This window comes from Anser anser (genome assembly GCF_964211835.1).
Source record: "Anser anser genome assembly, chromosome: 3".
NCBI classification, from domain to species: domain Eukaryota; kingdom Metazoa; phylum Chordata; class Aves; order Anseriformes; family Anatidae; genus Anser; species Anser anser.
The window spans coordinates 25,752,092-25,772,967 of record NC_139722.1 but is presented as its reverse complement, the minus strand read 5'-3'; the positions used below and the strand labels follow the sequence as shown (position 1 = coordinate 25,772,967).

General features: G+C 37.2%; 1 protein-coding gene and 1 long non-coding RNA gene across 2 annotated transcripts in view; one reads left to right on the top strand and one right to left on the bottom strand.

The window, feature by feature from the left end:
* Positions 1-87: 87 nt before the first annotated feature.
* Positions 88-5,415, top strand: LOC310895971. Its single transcript, XR_014581083.1, has 3 exons — positions 88-155; positions 3,664-3,761; positions 4,672-5,415. It is a non-coding gene; the product is annotated as an uncharacterized lncRNA (long non-coding RNA).
* Positions 5,416-11,912: 6,497 nt separating this feature from the next.
* TINAG (tubulointerstitial nephritis antigen) overlaps positions 11,913-20,876 on the bottom strand; it is a 46,200-nt gene continuing 37,236 nt past the window's right edge. Inside the window, exons 10-11 of the mRNA XM_083829227.1 lie at positions 13,782-13,827; positions 11,913-12,753 (exon numbers count right to left, since the gene is read on the bottom strand). Coding sequence (XP_083685353.1) covers positions 12,643-12,753; positions 13,782-13,827 — 157 coding nt within the window. The 3' untranslated portion in view covers positions 11,913-12,642. The remainder of the gene's footprint in view (positions 12,754-13,781; positions 13,828-20,876) is intronic.

Below are 20,876 nucleotides of genomic sequence, written 5' to 3'. Positions count from 1 at the left end.
GATTGGATGATTTCAGCAGGATTAATCCCAGGTGTGAGTTCTGTTATAAAAGGAAGCTGAAAGTCCTAAAGTACCAAGACAAGGCTTAAAGATACTGGATCCCACTGGAGCAGGAGTCTGCACAAGTCAGAGCGGTCACCAGGGCTAACTGCCAGGTAGACATAAGAAAGTTTTCCTTCCTGCTTAGTTTTTCTATGAATATTATAATTGCTAGTATTTAATTCTTGCAGCTATGTCCTTTTTGCTGCACTTCCTGTAAACTGGTTTACAGGACAATGATTTTGATCCAATTAAAAGTAGAAGGATGTCCCATTGCATAGGAGTACTCTCCACAGCAGCCAAGGATGTATGGGTTATCTTAGGAGTCTTCTACCCTTGAGTTAGGCTCTAGCTGGCAATAGGTTATTAAGGGAAGAGAGGAGCTCACATTAGGAAACTAGAGTAAAAGCCAACAATGGGAGAACAGCATTTTAAAGAAGTAAAAGCTATTAAAAAAAAAAGACTAATAACAATAAAGCTCAAAAATTCATTATGAGACCTAAATATTTCTCTCCTAATTACTAGATCACTTTAGGGGATTTTATACTGACAGGGTGCTCTCCTTTATCAATGCAACAGAATAATCTTTTTTTTACTGAAATTCTGTGTGATGGGACGTGAGTGCTTTATTCTTTCCTCAATTTTTAAAATAACAGATATGTTTCCATACCTCATGAAGATTAATTTATTAAGAATTTTAAATAATTTCAAGACATTCTGAAAGTTAAATAATTAATATTTGGTTGTTTGGTTTACCTTATTAGTCAGAATGAGGAAATCCACTAGGAATTATTGAATACTTAGTCAACTTTACATCCAAAAATACCAGACGTGGAATTCTCAAAAGTGTATATTCCTCAAAAAATAATTATTGCTATACATATCTCCTAGACACATAACATTGCTGTTATCAGAGACAAAATACAATAGAGCTTTTGTCTGACCCAGCCTAGCTGCTGTCCTTATGTTCTCATGTTTCTGGACTTCCAATTTATGTTCCTAACCAAACATTTTGGAAGTTAAAGGATAGATATCTTAATTAGTCACTTGGTGGCTCTTGGCAATCCCTCACTTCACTACGTTGAATGTTTCAAAAGTATGAGTTGTTAGAGCTTGGTGTAGGATAAAAATCAAGGTTCAAATGTCTAATATTGAAATACTTATTAAACAAGGAAAGCTTCTCTTTACTAAATGTCAGAGCTCTTGGACTTATACAGGCTACCATATTTTTTCTACTCTGTTCAAAGTAAGAATAATGAGACATCATGTTCCTTGTCTGGCATCAAAATCATTCAGACTTATGTTGTACTCATCAGATAAACCAGAAGTGCTGTTGTGAGCAACAGTTAGAACCTGGGGTGTATTTGTGCACTATGAGGTAGGAAAATGACTATTTACTTCTATACATGAGAAACCAAAGCACAGAAAAATGCAGAAACTTCTGGGTGGCACAGACAGAGGTTAACTCTGAGCTTTTCAGGTTGATAACAAGACTATATATTTAGCTTTTAAGCTGAAGTGTAACTCAGCTTGCCATCTAAAGCCACCAGTCAAGGATAATTTTATTACAGTGAAAATGGAATGAAATTTCCAGCTCTAAGTGACTGTTACATTTTTTTTATAGGAATGTGTGAACTAGATATGATCATGGTGATTAAAAAAGACCTTTTCTATTCCAGTAAGAAGTCTTCTACTAAGTACTTACAAGGTCTTCTAATATGCATATGTCACCTGTAATTGGTCTTGGGGAAGGGGTGATGTGACACCACTTAACACTGGGAAGCACATTTAAAAAATAATAATAATAATAAAAATCAGTTTTATAGCACTAGAACAAGAGGAAATGTCAATAACTATTGTTAGCAGCTAGCTTCAAATTGACACAGCACACTACGGTATTTCCTAACAAACATGCCAAATTCTCTAACATTCAGAGTCTTTACTGCATCTGGCTAAGGAATAAATACTTATAAAAATGCGCACATCACTATTAGATACAGAACGATATATATTTGTGATTTACTTAAACTCTTGATTCCTTGAAGTCTGACTTACAATTATTTAACTGTAGGATTTAGCAAGATTTTTCTATTAAAGAATGCAATGGGCTGCTTTTACTTTGAAACATGAAATTGATTGTCTTCATTAAAGCTAGATCAAGTGCAACCTACAGTCAAGCTAAATAAGGCCCAGCAAAATAGTGCCATTTCAAATGATGCACATCTAAAGAAACTAATGAATGGGATTACTTCATTCTTTCAGTTCCATTCAGCTCAGAGAGTTACAGCCAGCCTGGAGAAACTACTAATGAAATTTACTGCTCTTCTAAAAATAGAAATCCCAGATAGAAAAAGAGCCTGTGCCTCTCTAGAGTCTGAAGAGAATGGAAATGTAGCTATAAGTAATTTTTGAAAGGCTTCCCTGCATTACAATATTTGCTGATATTCAGTAAGCAAATACTAGCAATGTTGAAGGACTCCCTGTGTGATAAGGACGGCCCTATGTGATAAGGAGCTTTATCTTTGTGAGAAGAGAAGGTTAAACCCCATGTACTGTTACCGTTGTAACCAGACCTCTGTTCTGGTGGATCACAGGAGATCCGAGAGGAGAACTCATCTATAAAAGCTTCTGGCATTGGTACAAGAAACTGTATGTAAATTCATGCACAAAATTGTGTACCTGTACCTTTAAAGCAGGCTCTTAATTATAAATGTAAAAATCACTGGAAATCATATATAAAATGGTTCATACCAAAAGACAAATTGTCGTGTAAAGTACAAAGTGAACAAAGAGTACGGATCGTGGTAGTGCTGGTAGATGAGGGATTGTATGACCTTATCAGTCAGAATCTCTCACATCTTTATTCCAGGGACTACTGTGTGCCTTTTAGAAAGCAAAGAGTCTCTTTAAGAGAAATGAAATATTGATTTTAGGTTCTAGCTAGACTCCATTAAGATGTTCTCTTAAGTCACATTGTGTCTGCATAGAGTGGAGTTTTATGAACATAAACTAGTTTTCTAATGGCCATAAGTGGGCTTTTCATAAGCACCCAGAAATAATTCACCCAGCTTCCCTGTGCATCGATAGAGCGTGACTAGCTGCTTTCTTAAGCACTTTCAGAAGACCTTACCTGCATGCCTGCTATTGAATGTATCAGTGAGGAAAAAGTTATACTAGAGACAACCAGTTTGTTTCTGAATACGGCAACAATAGAAATAACTTTGTGGGAGGAAAAAAAAAAAAGGCAATCAATACCTCACAGATGCTTTCTGTGTGCATTGCAAGTAGTTGGTTTGAATAAACAAAACTTCTGGACAACGTGACAAATGGTTTGGGATGCCTTGCCTCTGGATGTGCTAGCTCTGTCTACGGATGCACCCTCAAACTCCAAAAGGTGTTTTAACACAACAGACCTTAAACTTAGATTGGTGCAAGAAAAAAGTGGGGAGCCAGCACGTATATCTTGAAGGGGCATGTCATCAAGGGCCATGTCATGCTGTCCTCGGTCCTGAGCACACCAAGTGCTTCATCCTATTTTGTTTGGGTGAACGTCAGCCCTGGAAAACAAATTAATGGAAAGAAACTGCTGATTCCTTGCTACCTTTCTCTTCGTATGGTCCAAAGGTTTCCTACAGCTCTGGCTATTCTCTCCAATTGCCCAATCCTGGGAGGGGAAAGTAGGCAGTTCAGGCCAAGGGAGGCATACTGATACCCAAAGCCAGGTAAGTAACACTCTATATGTATTTGACAGCTAAACTGTTATTAAAAATAATAATTGAAGCCCGTCTGCTTAAAGAAGGATAAAAACACACACGGGCTGCAGTGGGACAGAATTTATTTGGAATGGGAGGATTTGTTGTAAAATAATTTAACATCCAATCTATCCCAGTTTTCAGGCTTTTTCCATGGGCAAAAGTACTCTTTTACAATACTTTTTTTCCTACTGCCAGTGACAAATAGGTTTGATAACGGCCATATGCAAAGATCATAGATTTCCTGCATACAAATAACCACTGATAAGCAAAACTGAAAGGTTAAGCAGCCACAAAAGAAGATTTCTTCAGTGAAGAGTCAGGAACAGTCTTATTTTTCAGTAGTTACAATTTGGCATTATGCATGCCATACAGTTATAGTGGTACTATGTTTCCTTAGGAGATCCATCATAGTCAAAAATTACTAAATGCATGTGGAACTCTGCTATATTCTGCTCTTCTGAAAAGAAAATATGAAGTCAAAGAAATTTTCACCCACACCATGCCACCCCTCCAAATAAAGTCATAACAAAGGCATAAAAATTTCTGTCTCTACAAACACTGAAGCACATATTAACAGAATTCTTCTGGAGTTAGTTTTCATGTATGTAGATGCAGGCAATCCCACAGATTGTTACACTGGGTCCTGGGTTTGACCCCAATAAAGACAACTACCATTGCCCAGACCGGCACTGCACTGAGGCCATGTCTTGACAGCATCCTGAGTGCTTTTACATGCAATGTAACTGAATCCCTTCAGACTGATATGAGCACTGAGCAAGTATGTTGCCTTGTTTTGTTTTTTTTCAAGGGTTTGAAGAAAGAGGGATACTTTCAAAATAAATAAAAGGAAAAAACAGTGATTTCTCTTTTTCCCCAGTTCAACTAGGTCTACAAGCAGGACATCAGTCTCACTGAAACCTGGGCAGAGATTAACCTTTGTGTACACTCAGCATGCTAAACTGTTCTTCTGGGTTTTTCTTGTTGAAAGGAAGCTGGTGAATAAAACAAACCAGTGTAAATCTCTCTCATGAAGATGCTACAGAAGTTCAAATCTTTATTTTCTAGAATATACATTATGAAAGTGTATACATTTTCTTTCTTTCCCCTTTCCTGCCTATTCTCCTCCTGTATGAGAGTGCATCACCACTGAAATTGAAGGATGTGATATTTTTGCTGTGTTGTACCGATGGTAAGTCCTTGGCCTCTGGTTACCCATTAGTTCACGTATAATGATATTTATTTTTTATTTTTTGAAATTATTTCAGGAAGAAAATAATCATACAGTCCTAGCTTGTTTAGTCAGTGTTCTCAGCAAAGCAAATTCATCTCCTTTCTATTGATACCTTTACAACCTGCCTTTAGTATCACAGAATGATTTGTTTTGAAAGGGACATTACTGGTCATCTAATTTCAACCCCCTGCAATGGGCAGGGACACCTCCCACTAGACCAGGTTGCCCAAAGCCCCATTCAGCCTGGCCTTGAGCATTTGCAGGGATGGAGCATCCACAGCTGCTCTGGGCAACCTGTTCCAGTGCCTCACCACCCTCTGAGTAAAGAATTTCTTCCTAATGTCTAATCTAAATCTACTATGTTTTAGTTTAAAGCCATTGCACCCAGTGCTATCACTCTACTCCCTGACAAAAAGTCCTGTTCCAGCTTTCCTGTGACCCCCTGTGACTGTGACTGGAAGGCTGCTATAAGGTCTCCCTGGAGCCTTCTCTTCTCCAGGCTGAACAACCCCAACTCCCTCAGCCTATCTTCATAGTAGAGGTGCTCCAGCCCCAGAGCTGAATGCAGTATTCCAGGTGGGGTCTCACAAGAGCAGAATAGAGAGAACTGCCTCCCTCGCCCTGCTGGTCACACTTGTTTTGATGCAGTCCAGGGTACGGTTGGCTTTCTGGGCTGTAAGCACACCTTGCCAGCTCATGTTGAGCTTCTCATCCACCAGCACCCACTGGTCCTGCTCCTCAGGGCTGCTCTCAATCCATTCTTCACCCAGCCTGTATTTGTGCTTGGGATTGCTCCCACCCAGATGCAGGACCTTGCACTTGGCCTTGTTGAACCTCTTGAAGTTCACGGAGCCCCATGTCTCCAGCCTGTCCAGGTCCCTCAGGATGGCATCCCTTCCCTCTAGTGTGTCAACTGCACCACACAGCTTAGTGTCATCGGCAAACTTGCTCAGGGTGCACTCAATTTCACTGTTCATGTCACTGACAAAGATGTTAAACAGGGCTGGTCCCAATACTGACCCCTGAGGAACACCACTTGTTACTGATTTCCACCTGGACGTTGAGATACTGACTCTTTGATTGCAGCCATCCAGCCAATTCCTTACCCACCAAGTGGTCCATCTGTCAAATCTGTCTCTTCAATTTAGAGGCAAGGATATTATGGGAGACAGTGTCAAATGCTTTGCACAAGTCCAGGTAGGTCATGTCAGTTGCTCTTCCTCTATCCACCAATGCTGTAAAATGGTCTCTTTCCTAAGATTTATCCAGCTCTGAACATCCTTGCTACCTGAATTTCCTGCCAATTGGATTTAGCTCCGCTTTAGGACAATTCTAGCCCCATGTCAGTGCTTTGGACAAAATGTTCTCTCTGTATTTACCCCGACACATCGATCCATGTATCCACAGATGCAAACAGGTACTGCAGCTCCTGTTATGCTGTTGAGCATGATCCCTGTTTGTCCTCTGCAGCACACACATCCCAATAGCCTTTAGCTCTCCCGGGAGGTGTGTGTAGGTATGTGAAGATTCAGGGTATCTCATGCAGAGTGAGTTCTCAGTAGCCTTAAGAACTGCACATACAGTAGCCTATCTTGGGGTATCAGTCTGAACTATCCCAGCATCTTATTCACCCAAAATCAGCACGACAATGGGCCAGGACTTTCAGACTTGAACCACAGGGTTGCTTAGCATCTTTAATGAAGTATAACCAGTTTCTCAGGATTTTATCTTCTGATGACTAATCATTAACCACTCCCTTAGGGTAAGTCCCTGCTGGGAATAAATAAATAAATAAATAAATAAATAAATAAATAAATAAATAATTCCCCCCCTGTTTTTTAAAGTTATATGGAGTCAGCAGATTACCCCAGCAAGGAGCGCTCATGAACTACCATGCACAGAAGGAAGCCGGCTGAAAGGAGAGCACAATAGCATCAGAAATTATAGGTGATATCAAAACTTCTGTTATGCCCATTTATATTCTTCCCCTCTCTGCAATTGTCACTTGGGTGGTCCGCCCATTGAGAAAATTCAGTATGCAGGAACTAGGTTAGTTTTCTTGTTCTCCTGCTCTGCTAAAGTAAATTCTTGTAGCCTCTCAGAAATACTGTGGAAACGTTTAGGAGCACAATATTCCAAGCATACACAGATGGCTTGCCTTCAACCATACTTAAATATCACCTTTACTGTCAAAAACATAAGCATATCAGTAATAACAAGGGTAATACACAAATGCAAACATATTAAGAGGCAACACCCCATGAGGAAGCAGAGAAGCATCAGAAGAGTGAATGAAAAATCCACATTAAAAATAGCCAATTAGTGAATTGCCATCTGTTCATCCAAACTTCACTCAAAACGAGGAAGTTTTCCAGTGTAATGGAACAGTTAATTCTTCAGAGTTTAGACAAATGAGTGATTTGTTATAATTTTTTTATTTTTTTTTCTGTGTGAATCATTACACAATTATTTACTTGAGAATGCCATGAGGGCAGCCTCTCCCTTGGTGCTCTAACATTAACATTTCTGTATGTAACACTGTTGTATGCATCTTGGCAGGATCCACTGACTGGACATCAAAAGTGGATTTAAAAAAAAAAAAAAACAAAAAAAAACTGCTGCCTGGCTTCACTGTGACTGTGTTAATCTCATGTCAGGGTCCACTTTGTTTTTGGACTACAATCAATGAAGAAGTCAAAGTGAAATGGGAGTGAGTTCCAAAACAGGTTGGGTGGAGAAAAACCCAGCTTCTCATAGAGACGTACTCTTGGTTTGGACTTTCTCAAAGCTTGGCCCAGACTTGCTGAAAAGTCTGCAAACATAACCAAAATATTTGTTTCAGAGAGCTGAAACCCAGCAAAACTAGTTTTGTTTCTGAGGCAAAAATATGTTTAGTTTTTTCTTCCAGTCCTGGCTAAAAGCAGAAAGAAATATTAAACCCCTCCTCCCCTTTCCATTCCTTCCATCCTTTTTGCCTTGAAGTCCTGTCACACCACTAGTCAAACATTAAGCTAAAGACAATTGCAAGCAAATCTCCTTCTACCTCTGGATCCTGGGAGGGTAGCTCATTCTCTTCAGTGTTTCTCTCCATCTAGCAACTTGTCTTGATCCTGCAACTATGGGGAAATGGTTCCCTTTTCATTTCTTTTAGGGCTTGTCTAATAACTGCTCCAGCTGCAAGTGCCTTATGTCTCATAGCTTTGCCTGTCTGCTTGCTTTAGGTTGCATTCCCAAATAACAAAGTCTTTGTTGTACTAAGCTATACATAAAGCTGTGCAGGTTTGAGTCTCAGTGCTGGCTGCCAGACTGAAGCCCAGATACTCAAGGAAAGCTCTGCTAGAGGGCCGTCATCCCAGACATCCAGAACAAAGCAACCACTTTAAAACCCTTCTTTGCTACCTAACCACAGCCTCCTAAGGGAAAATTACAGGCAATAACACACACTAAACAGCAGATAGAGAAGCCGTTAGTAAAACCCAAACTATGAATTGCATCCCCCAGCTAGAGGCAGGGTAGCAACTACAGGTGCACTGGCACAGGCGTTCAGGAGGAATTCAGGAGGTTGTCCATGTCCTCTCCTTCTCCCATGATAATTTGAAGTGTTTAAATGCCACACTGGCAAAACCTTTCCCTCTGCTCCAACCACATTTTGCAGCCTTGCTGCCTTTACTATTTGTTCTCAAGCAAGGGTGCTCATTAGGTGTGATGTTCAAGTGCTTCAACTTTCTTAATTTCATCAGGAGTATGTACATTGTCTAGTTTAATGATATTGTATGGCTTAGTAAAAGCATTTTCATCACACTCAGGATTCTGAAACAGTTACACAAAATTGTATTGAATATTGTGGCAGGTGCCATCAATTTGTAGATTTCCTAATGATAATGAGCAAACTCCAGAGCTCGGGAAACCCGGTCTTGCCAAGTTGTGTGCAGTGATTGTTAGTGAGGTAGGAAAGGATGTTTTTATGTCTCACAGGCCCACCAAAATCTCCGCCTGGAGCCACATGTAGAAGTAGCTCCCTGAGACTCAGGTGCCTGTGTGTGACTCAGATTCCTCAACAGAGCAATTGCCTTCAGGAATTCAGTGCTTGCCAGGCACTCGTATATGCAAACAAAATGATACAGAAGACACACAGGGCACCCATATGCAAACAAAAGGATACAAACCCACAGAATATAGCCAGGCTTGATAGTGCTTCCATAGCACAGTAAGCCAATCTTCAGGGTGTGATTTGTTATCATTTATCAGATGGTCATTTTTTCCATCACAGTAGGATAGAAAAAAGGGTAACAGTAACATAAGAATAACAGGGTTCCTTTGTTGACTTGTTAGCCATTTTAATTTTTAAGTAAATTTTCATTTAAAACCATTTGAAAGGGTAATAGCCTTGTTCAACTATTAGATACTGTCAGTAACATTTAGGATCTGATTGCTGGAAAGACCAAAAGGAATACTAATATAAACTGAAAAAGAAGCCTGTTCTGCTCAGTTAGTACTGGAAAGATTCAAACTCTCATGAAGCCTACAGGTATTTCTGTTCAGAGTTTTATTTGAAATATTTTCTAAATATACAGGAATTTAGACAAGGAACTTTACATTAGTTATGCATACTGTCAGGTCCCAGGTCCCAAGACATACGCTTTTCTAGATATTTCTCAGTTATATATATATATATATATATATATATATATTCTCAGATATATACTCAGTTTTAAAACTTACACAGACTAACAGCAAATCAAAACTTCATATAACATTTTGTTAACAAGAAATTCTGTAATGCATAATCTAGATGTCTGAGTGGGGATTTTTTTTATCTTGCCATAACAATGTTATCTTCCAGTATTTATGGAAAAGGAAAGTTAACACCATGTCACAAAAGGCTATTCCTGCATTGCCTTCCCTTCCTGCTACCACCCTTTTCTGTGATTCCTGCAAAGCATTAATAATGCTAGTGATTTAAAGCCAACGCGTTCTTTGTTGAGTTAACCTGAACCACATATTGTCTCTTTCTATTCATATAGAAAAAAGCTCCAAACTAGGTGGCACTTTTAGTCCAAGACAGCAAGCACAGCAGAACATTAGTGAGGGAGAGGTAAAAAAAAAGGAGAGAAATCAGAAAGGTGGCATCTTAATGAAGAGCAAGTTTCTTCATACTCCCACCAGATAGTGAACTAGAGCTCAAAGCCTGTCTGACATTTAAAATATGTCTCCAGATAGTTTTCATGAGAGGCTCTGGTCCCAGTGTCTCTTGATCAGTGTGAGTGAGAAGACCTGCACAGACAGGAGACCCTTTGCTCATACTTTGAACAACAGCAGAGGAGTTGCTGCAACATCAAGGTAGTTTTCAAAGTGTAAAGTGGTTTTTCCACAGAAACTTGTGGATGCCTGTTAAATTCCAGATACTGTAGCAAACTGAAAACAGATTTATGATACTGAGAAAGCATGAAGAAGGTGCTGCACAAACTCCTCAGAGTACCAAAGGTAAACCACAGAAGATGGGTAAAATGATATCACTGCTAAAAATTAAATTGCTTTGACATGGTGAGATTCTTTTCACTTGCTTATAGTGTTTTGTTCAAGTTAATATGACCATTTGAGCAGATAAAGGTCTAGAAGACTAATTCTGAGCCTTCTTACCACTGAAGATGCTTAACATGACTGCTCAGATCCTGGACAGGTCTTGCAAGCAAATCAAGAGTAGCAACAGTCACTGTAAGAGCTATAGGAGTACAAAACAGCTCGGACTTGAATAAAATAAAACCTGCAAAGGACTGTCTGTGTTTTTGTAATATTGTTCACTTCACAGCTAAGTCCTACTCTTTTGAAATCTTGAAGCTTATAGAATCAATATGCATTAAGTGTGTAGGAAGTGGCCTTGTAGATGGCTCAGAGCATTTTCCTCAGAAGTACTTGATTAGCTCACCAAACCTAGAAAGGTTACTTCTTCTCTCAGAGTGCTTAGCTCTTTTAAAATTGCTTTTGTTATATTTTACTATAAATTTCAAGTGATGAAGGTTTTTGTGTCTAAATTCATTGTATGACACTAGAGGCCACAGAGGAGCTTGATCTGCAGCAATATGATACATTTTAATAATAGGTCTTCCAGTAATGATCCAATATAAATTGTGCCTGAGTTTAGCTTAAGAAACATTATTTTAGTGGCAAGGACATCTCTTGAATATGAACTGTTCTTGAAGGAAAAACTATTACTCCTTTGCTGATGATACTGGAAGTCAAGTTCTTCATTTTCTAGAAGTGAAAGAATGAGGAAGGAATAGTCTACTAAAGACACTGAAAGTGTCACTGAAAATTCGTTTACTGTAATTTCATGGCAGCTTTTTCTCCCTTATATTTAACATGCCAACATTGATTCTTTTGCAGATAATTTTATAACCAATGATTAGAATTGGCAATTGGCCTTTGGATTAACTGAAACTAAAAGGGAGAGTAGCTCACTTCTTCTTATACTGGTAGTGGTAATATCTATATTTTAATAAATAAATAAGCCAAATGGTCCTCAAGCCTGTGAAGAACTATAGCAATGCTGATGGGAGGGGATGCATTCCAGTAGGCTGCTTCTTCAGACAGAAGCAGCTAAGGGAGCATTAGGAATGAAAGGGCCCCTGGGTCTCTCATCAGCTCTAAGGAACTACTGGTAGACATCCTGTTGGCCAACACTGGGAGCTGTGTCTAGACTACAGAGATGACAGACAAACAACAGAATGTCTTTTCTGACACTCTCTGTTGGACAACAGAAATAGGTTTTGGGGAATGATAAGAAACCAGTCACATGCATGTTCCCAGGTTGGAAAGCAAGCAGCTCAGGAATGAAACTTGACTAGATTTTGTTGAGGGAAAATTATGTTTTCTTCTTCTTCTTCTTCTTTTTCATTCAATTAAACTACTACAATGTACATCTTTAATTGTGTTTGTGGTAATGGGAATATATTGTTTCATCACAAGCTATTTTTATATTACTCTAAATACATCAACTTTATGGAATCTGCTAGTAAAACATTACTTTCCAGGAAGAGAAAATAATACATACATGCAATTAATGTAATCTAGGATAAGAAACATTTGTCCTCTAACAGGGTGAGAATTCTAGTGATATTTATTTACATATTTATTTTATTTTATTTTATTTAATCTACCATGACCATGAGCTATCTGAGGCAACTCTGTGTGGAAGAGCATATCATATTTCTAAAAGGATTTGTGACCACAGTATGCAACATAAAGAGATTAATACTAACAATGTAGCCCCATTTTTCAAGCACTGTTGAATCAGTCATTATTAATATAACAATATAGTGGTGAGATGTAAATAACAGGCGAGGGAACTTCCTGCTCTGTGAGACACCAAGGTTTTCAGTAGTCTTGGAAACAGTTTGTTATTTGTATAGAGGAGTCTTTGTGCAAGGTGAGATTGTAACAGTGTTATGATAGCTGCAGTGTGTTCAAGTCAGGAAACCCTAACAACCCATAATAGAAAGAAAGATAATTTACAGAGAAGAATTTTTTATTTCTCTAGAAAGACTCTATATGCAACAATGAAAAGAATAGATACATAGAGCAGCATATAGTATAACGCCTTAGGGTAGAAGACTATGGCTATCCCAAAGTAGTTAAAATCAGCTTCTCAATATCACACTCATTTTGTCCACGTAGAATCCTAAAATAGCCATTTTCTCCCCAAGATTTTCCCCAGGAATTTGCAGCAATCTAAAGAAAAAGAAAGAGGAAAAATATACATTTTTCATTATTATAAAGTGGTATTTAAGAATGCAAGGTGTAAAATGTAAAATTAATCTTTTGTGGTAGTTTTCTTTAAAGAAACAATTTCTCTGATTCAGCGAGAATCAGAATGCATTTTTCCTGATTTTTAATTGTTTATCTTGATAAAAGTTTTAGCTCCAAAGTCAAGGTTAATAATAATGGACTATTATTTCTACTAGGCAGTTTGATATATTGAAGCAGATATCATTAGATAATCCAACCACTGCCTGAAGGAAACGGTCATTTAAACAACAGTGGTCAAAATTCCAATTGCAAATAATATGTTAAAGAGAGAACCTAGATATGAAAAAGCTGACTTTTAATAAATTAAGTTTCATTCAGGTAGCTATTGACATTTTGAGAAATTTAGTTTCTAATGAAGTCAGTAGGAGCTTTGCCCTAGATGTCAGTAAAACCAACTACCATAAACCCTGCCATCAGCTAAGTAAACTCCAAATTACCTTCTCAACACAGGAATGAGCTATTAATCATAACCAAAGTGATAAAATCTGACTTACTCTAAATCATTGAAAGCCAATGTTTAATTTTTTACTCATAGCTGGAAGGCATTGTCAGTGCTGTTTAAATAGATAGCTTTTCTTTTCAAAATGGTTTAATGATTAATGCTGATATATATATTATTGACTCTCATTTTCAGGAATAAAAATGAAGAAAGTCTTCATGGGAAACCTGAATAAGATTTGAGACAGAAAAGATGGTGTGGGAAAAACCACAGATGTAGGTGTAGGGAAATCAGATAAAACAGGCTTTGAAACTGAGACAAGTGATGCTATAGTTCAAGGGCCAGCAGGATAAAAGTTTGCCAGAAGAGCAACAGAATTATACAGGAGACTTACAGGTGAAGGGAAAAGCAGATACTGAGAGAGGGAATGAAAGAAAAGTTGTTTTTTGATAATCTATACTGTAGAAATTTTGTCTTCTCCCTCAAAACAGAGTGCTAAGGAGTCACTTACCCAGAATTTCTGTTTCTGTCCATTTTTGTCAGGTAATGAACCCCACCTGTTACAAGAGATATCCAATTGAAACCTTTAATGCATTTGTTCACATTTTGTGACTTCAAACAATCAAACACAAGGGTAATGCTTATGTTAGTTAGTTGTCCTAATACCAGGAACAGAAAACAGCATGACTAATAGATGTCTCCGTGTTTAAACAACAAACTCTGATGATGATGAAAATTGTCCTGCTAGCCACAAGCCAAATTGCCATCAGGGACTAGAAAAACTTCTGAGTACAAGTGTATCTTTAGTTTCTCATTGCAACTACCTAATGTTTTCACTGACAGAATCCCTCCTCTGGAGAGCTTGCCAGCTGAACTAACTGAACTGTGTAGGAGTATTTAAACTAATGTGAACACAATTCTTCAGTTCAGCTGAAGATCCCTAGGAACATTTTTGTTAAAGATTTCATCCAATACCTTTATGAATATCACTTGTGAGCTGGGACTAAAAGTGTTCCCAGCTGCTCTCAGCAAAAATTGAATTGCTGATATCTTAATTTGATTTACTGCACAGCGAAGTGAATGACCTGTAAACCTGAGGTTTTCTTTGATGTCTTTCAGGACATGCTAAGTGTTGTGGCAATATCCATGAAGCCATGCAGAATCTTGTCCCCTCCTCTGAGTAATAAGCCTTTCATAATTGTGTAGTTGTAGCTGAATTGCTCAGTACTACGAGTTGTTAAACCTTGTTTTGTGTGTATATACACTGCAGCAGAAGGTCCAAGGCCATCAGCTGGGTGTAGTCTGATGTAGCCTGGGTGATGCTGTACTGCATACCTTAGGTAGATGGGTATGTTTGTATGTCTACCAATTGCTTAAAGAGCCCCATCTTGTTTTGCATTTATACGGTGAATACTTGTCTAGTTACTGTTCATTGACCACGATGCTGGGTACCTACCAAGGGGGACAGATAAAGAGAAAAGTAAAGATGTGAAAAGATGTGAACGTTTATTGCAGTTTTGCTACAGTGTAAACTAATCCTAGAATGTATAAAATTGACAGGATGTTTATCGCACCAGTATCCCACCAGTGCCACATGATTTGGCTGTATTTGTGGTGCTTCATTCACTTTGAAAGGCAAGCAGGAAAAATACAATGAGAAATCCTATGGTGTGGATGGGGAAATCTGGAGTTTCGTGTCATCTTTGTAAAAAAACAGCTGCAGTGAAATAAATTATCCTAGATTAACAGTAAACTATGATCTGTGTAGAACACCTGCATTAATAGCCAAAGGGGGAAAAAAAAAAAAAAAAGGCAAAAAAAGACATATTTAAAACCCCAGGTACCAAATCTTTCCGTATAATTTTGATATGAAGGCACACTGAGCAGAATAAGCTCACAGTTTTTTGCTGTAGTACCATGGCTGCATCTAAACTGAGAAATTAAAGATCTTTCCAGCCTTTCAGATTAATAGGCATCTCACTGCAGGCTCTGGGACCACACTGTTCCTCTTTTTAACAAAGACCATATAGAAAACAAACAGAGTACTGCAATGTGTATCTAACTCTTCATCTAGCCACAAGTTCTGCCTGATGATGATTTCCTGTTTCAATTTCCTACAAATTCAATTGGATAGTATGACTGCAGGTTAGAGGTAAAATCCCTACCTGGCCCATTGTGCTGCTGCTTGTTTTCCAGACACTGTCAATCATGGGCTTAATACTGTCTGAGAAGAAGAAGTGCAGAACAATAGATAGAAATGTCCACGTTGGAAGTAAAAGCTTTGCGACAAGCATAGAGGTGAAGTTTAGATTACAGATGCAAGAGCATATTGTAGCTACTGCTCACTCAATGCAAGAAATCATAAAAACTATGTTGGTGATAATGAGCATTTAATCTAATTGTTGTCTTTTAAAAAAATGCCTCATTGTACATTTTGTTTGCACTACCATGTGAATGTTTAGGGATTATTAATAATCTTTGTCATTTCTTTGCCAAATGTGTTTCAGATACAGTTAGTCATGATCATAAATTTAAAAATAGATATACATTATATACATAGGCTATCTCATTTCATATCAAGTTGAGATCTACTTCTTTTCTGGTGGCCATTTTGTTAAAAAATTACATCAGCTGCAGTATGAAAATCCAATACTTACATCAGTGTTAAGGATAGATGAAAATTACATCAAATTTATGTTCTTGTATTCCTGCATTCAGTGCTATACATTCTCTCTCCCATTTGTCTGAACAGGATGATGAGCAGTTCTTCAGACTCACATTTCTACCATTAAACTGTTTTCTAATGCTTGTTATTTAAAAAAAAAAAAATCTCAACTTTTAGTTTCGTTCATTGATAGGAGTATATTGATTCTCAGAAATGTTTCTAAATGGAAAAAAACCTGCAGAACAAAATGGAAGAGAATCCTTTTTTTTTTTTTTTTTACCTTTGACTATATATAGCCATGAATTTAATTTCCCAGGTTTTGTTCCATTCTAGTCATATACAAACAGAAAGACTTGATATATGCATTTTATCTTACAGTTTAGAAAGAAGAGCTGCTTACTCAGTAATCCATCCCTAAGGTCATTAATTCAAATATTCTAAACTAAAATACATTACATTAAAGTATACAAGAGCACAGTCAGCAGGTCAAGAAAAACAACTATTCTCCTTTATTCATGACCTGCCATTCTGTACTTGGAGCACTGTGTTGGGCTCCCCTGTATACAAAATACAGGCTGGAACAAAACCAGAAGGAATCCACTGACATGTTTGTGTCTGTAGCTCACGACGTACAAGGCAGCTGGCTCAGGAGAGGTGGTTCAGTGGAGATCTATTATAATCATAGAATTGCTAGATTGATTAGGATTGATAATTAGAATCATTAGCTGTCTCTCTCTCTCTCTCTTTTTCTTTTCTTTTCTTTTTTTTTTTATTTTTATTTTTATAAAACGATGGTATATTGAAGACAACCAGACTCTCCTGAGGTATATGCACAGCCAATAGACAGAAGATGACAGTCACGGTTTTCAGCAAGGGAAGTTGCGATTGAACATAAAGAAGAAAAAGTATTTTACAACATGAATGTTGTAAATGTGTGATTCAAAGTAAGAGGTCGTGCAATATCTGTCCTCAGATATACCCAAACGGCAACCTTAGAAGCCCCAGGAACCTGAACTTAGTTTGAAGCTGTCTCTCTCAGTTGGGGGATTGAACTAGATGACCTCAGAAATCCTTTCTAGCATAAGCTACTTAATGATCTAAGCAACTTGATCTATGCTGCCCCTACTAATCTGTGGTTCCATGAATTATTAACTTATTTTGTATTCAACATATAGATTTTGTGTAACAGTTGTATAACTAAGTAATAGATTATACATTTTGATGAGGCAAAGGATTTTGCCAGTTTTTTAATGGCTGTAGTCTAAAGAGCAGATAATAAAGTTGGTTTATTGTTTACTGGTCAAAGCCAGTCTTGAGGTTATTGGGTGAATCAGGAGCAGGATTTTAGCAGGAAAGGTGGAACAGACTGACATTTCCATAGATGCTGACCTTTACTGGCAGTAAATGTGACATGAATTGCCAGGCCCATTTGCCAAAGCCTTTCCTAAAACTTGGCATGGTTGGTTCAGGCTTGTTCTATAGGCTGGCTGAGATTCATTTGTTCTCGTTTCTCCCAGGCTATAGTGCTTCTCTCTGTCTGAAAAGCAATCAGCTGTAATGAAAACAGCTGTTGTTTTGTGAAACAAAAAGATATATATTGTTCAATGATACAGTGGTTTTGGCCCCCTGCCAGTTTGATTTGACATCCTGCCTCTGGGAATGAATGTCAGCTCCAGCTAAGAGCATTTCTGGAGACTTCTTGGCTTGTTCATCCTAACATAGCTTCTAAAGCAATATATAGCTTCTAAAGCAATATTCCCAAAAGAATATTGGAAGCAGTTCTTGCAAAAAACTCCTAAGTGAAGAGTGTTTCTGCAGTAGTACCTTTAGAAAAGGAGAAAGTACTTTCTAAAATAGATTTCTCAATTTTCCAAATGAGACTTCTCAGGAGAAATATTTCATTTAATCTTTGCAATTTGTTGTTTTTTTTTTTCCTTTTCTTGCCTATAAAGTTGTACTTCAGTAGCTTTCATGATTTCAGTCTTACTGATGAAATGAATTAATTCCACATTGTATCCCTTGGTTGTACCTATAACACGTTACAGTACCCAGGCACAGCTTCCACTTAAAGCTTAATTTAAGTTCAGATTCCTCAGGGAAAAAAAAATCCCTAAATATCCTTTCTGCTGCTAAGTCAGGCATCTGAGGGTGAATTTTCTGAGTCAAAAAGAAATATATTATAGCAATGAATAATAATAAAGTCAGCTTGAATTTTAGCTGCTGTTTTACTTGCTGCTGTAAGTACTGCTACCTGAAGTACGAAGACTGACTGAGAAAAATTTGTTAAAATGAGCAGAAAATATTCAGTAACCTAAAAAAAAAAAAAAAAAAGTCAGGGGAAATGTGAACATTCTAAAACTCTTAGCCATCCACTAGGTTTAATAGGAACTGGATAGCGTGTTATTTCAAAAATTCAGAAATCAGTCTTGTTTCAATGGTGTTTACATCATATATGTTTTCATAATAAGATAGGAGTCTGTGTAAATATCTTTTACTGAATCTGGGTCATCTTTGAGATTTGACTTCTTTATCTCTTTTACATTTTAAAACAGACATTAGTTGCAAAGATCTATCTACTAATAAACTAAAAAGTCCTCATGGAAGATATACTACATGTAAAAAATGACCTGTTATGTTATTGATAGCAGTAGTGAAAAATGATAACATTCCCAATCATTTTCACTGGAGAGTACTAGCTCAGAGAAAACATTCAGTGGTCCTGCAAAATCTTTGAAATCAAAATGTAAAATAAAAAAAAATAAAGAGCATCTAGAAGTATTATTGCGTAATAACAATTACATAATAATAATACATAGTAATAATTACATAATTATTAAGTTAATAATAATTACTTATTATACATGTAATCTTACTTATTATTATTAAGTAAAATTATGCTAAGTATTATGCTGACGGAGACAAGTAAACCACTGGGGTCTAAAAGTGAATCTCACTCAAACGTCTCACTTCTATCCCAGAAAAGTGAAAAATCTATATAGCTTGGAAAGGCACTAGTAGTACAATGATATTATTACAAAATGCAAATTGTTGTTATGGGTATACTGAGGAAAAATAGAATAGATAAAAGTTGCTTTACAATGTAAAATGTATTTTGTACTAGAGTTGCACTGGGGTTTTCTGAGATTTAAGCAGTACATTGGTGTTAATATCTTTAGTGTAAATGTTAATGTCAGAACTGGAAATGGAATTTGTCTTTTTCCTGACAGGAACACTGTGAGATACATCTCAAGATTAAGAAATGAAACTGTATGTGTCCCACAGTAGCAAACATTGGGATCCAATCACTTGACTAAGTGCAGGTGTCTAGGGCCGGGTGTTGAGATGCCTCAGGATGCCTGAAATATCTACATGTTTCTGTCAGACATGACACAGGACCTATGAGAGAACCATGTCTTTTTGGAGACACAGCCAGGTGGGAACTTCCCACTTCTGGCAGCACTGACTACCTGGGGGAAAGGGAACAGATGGATTCACAAGCAGGTGTCACTGAGTTGCTCTCCAGACTCCATTGCTTATGTTGTCTAGATCGCCATCTCTGAGATGAAAATTTGGATATGTAGCACATCACACTTACCTGCTGAACCATACAAGTAGGCAACTGAATCTTAAACTGAGTCCTGAGATAAGTGCCTAGTGAAGTGTGAGTAGAGTGAAGGAGAAGACTGGAAATTATTTGGAAATATATGCTGAATAAAGCATTGGAATGGGAATCAGCAAGGCTACTAATGTGCTGTGATATTTTAATAAAAGTAGTAATAATTTAAAATCTTCGTATGAATTAAATATCATCTAAAAGAACAACAACAACAACAAACAAAAACAGCAGTTATGAGGAAGAAAAAATATTGCCTTCAGAAGACTGTTGGGGTGTAGGTATAGAAGACTGCAAACACAATAAATTAAATATGAAATTGTAAAGGATTATAAATCATGTACTAAAAAAATGAAAGGGAAGTAGAGTGCTATTTTACATGAATTGTAAACAACTACAGACAATAATAGTCATTCTCAGTCTCGTGCAAAATTAATTTTTTAAACTCTACAGTCGGATTTCACCCTGGAATTCCAAAAGTCATCAAAGCTGATTTGCTTTTTAAATAAAGATTTTCATCCACTTGTTGGAGAAATTGACTATATCAGCTTCCAAATATACACAGCTGTAGTGCATAATTTCAGAATAAATTATGAGAATTAAGACACTACACACTGAAGGACTTGGATTCTGTAGCTCTTAAATCACTAGGGATAAAATCAAAGAATTTAGAGAGGGGGTGAAGTTATCATAATAAACAACAAGGCGTAAAATATTTTATCAGTTTCTCACAACACAGCACAAAATCATAGATGATACAGTTTGGTTGAACAAAATTACACCAGGAATTTATTGTGCTAAAAACGTTGTTAAACTAATTTGGACTGCATTTTATGTTCCTTTATAGCTCAGAACAAGAGCTGGTTGAGGGATCAACAACAGATTGGGAGGGAAAATTACACTATTTAATTTTTACTGTATAACATCTGTGCATTGCAGTCTTAATCATGGAAGAGAATCCCTTTGTGATGGGCATTGTATTTGAAAATGATTCAGTACAAGAGTAAATCCTGTTGCTATTATCTGCTTTCAGAAAGTAATCTTTATAGAAAGAAAAAGACAGTAATCTATTCATGAGTCTGAGGGATATTGATATTTGACAAGAAGTTAAAATCAGTTGGAATTAATGAATGATTGTCATTACTTTATAAAAAAATTGACATTTGTCAGAGTTGTTAGTTGATATAATTTGTCTAATACAGTCAGTATTATATCTCCTTCTACAGTTCTTTTTTCTGACAGCTTATTCCTGAGATCCTGTAGATCTGCCAATATATTCACTACCAATTTTTCCTAAAGTACACCTATCCAAACTACATGTTCCTTGC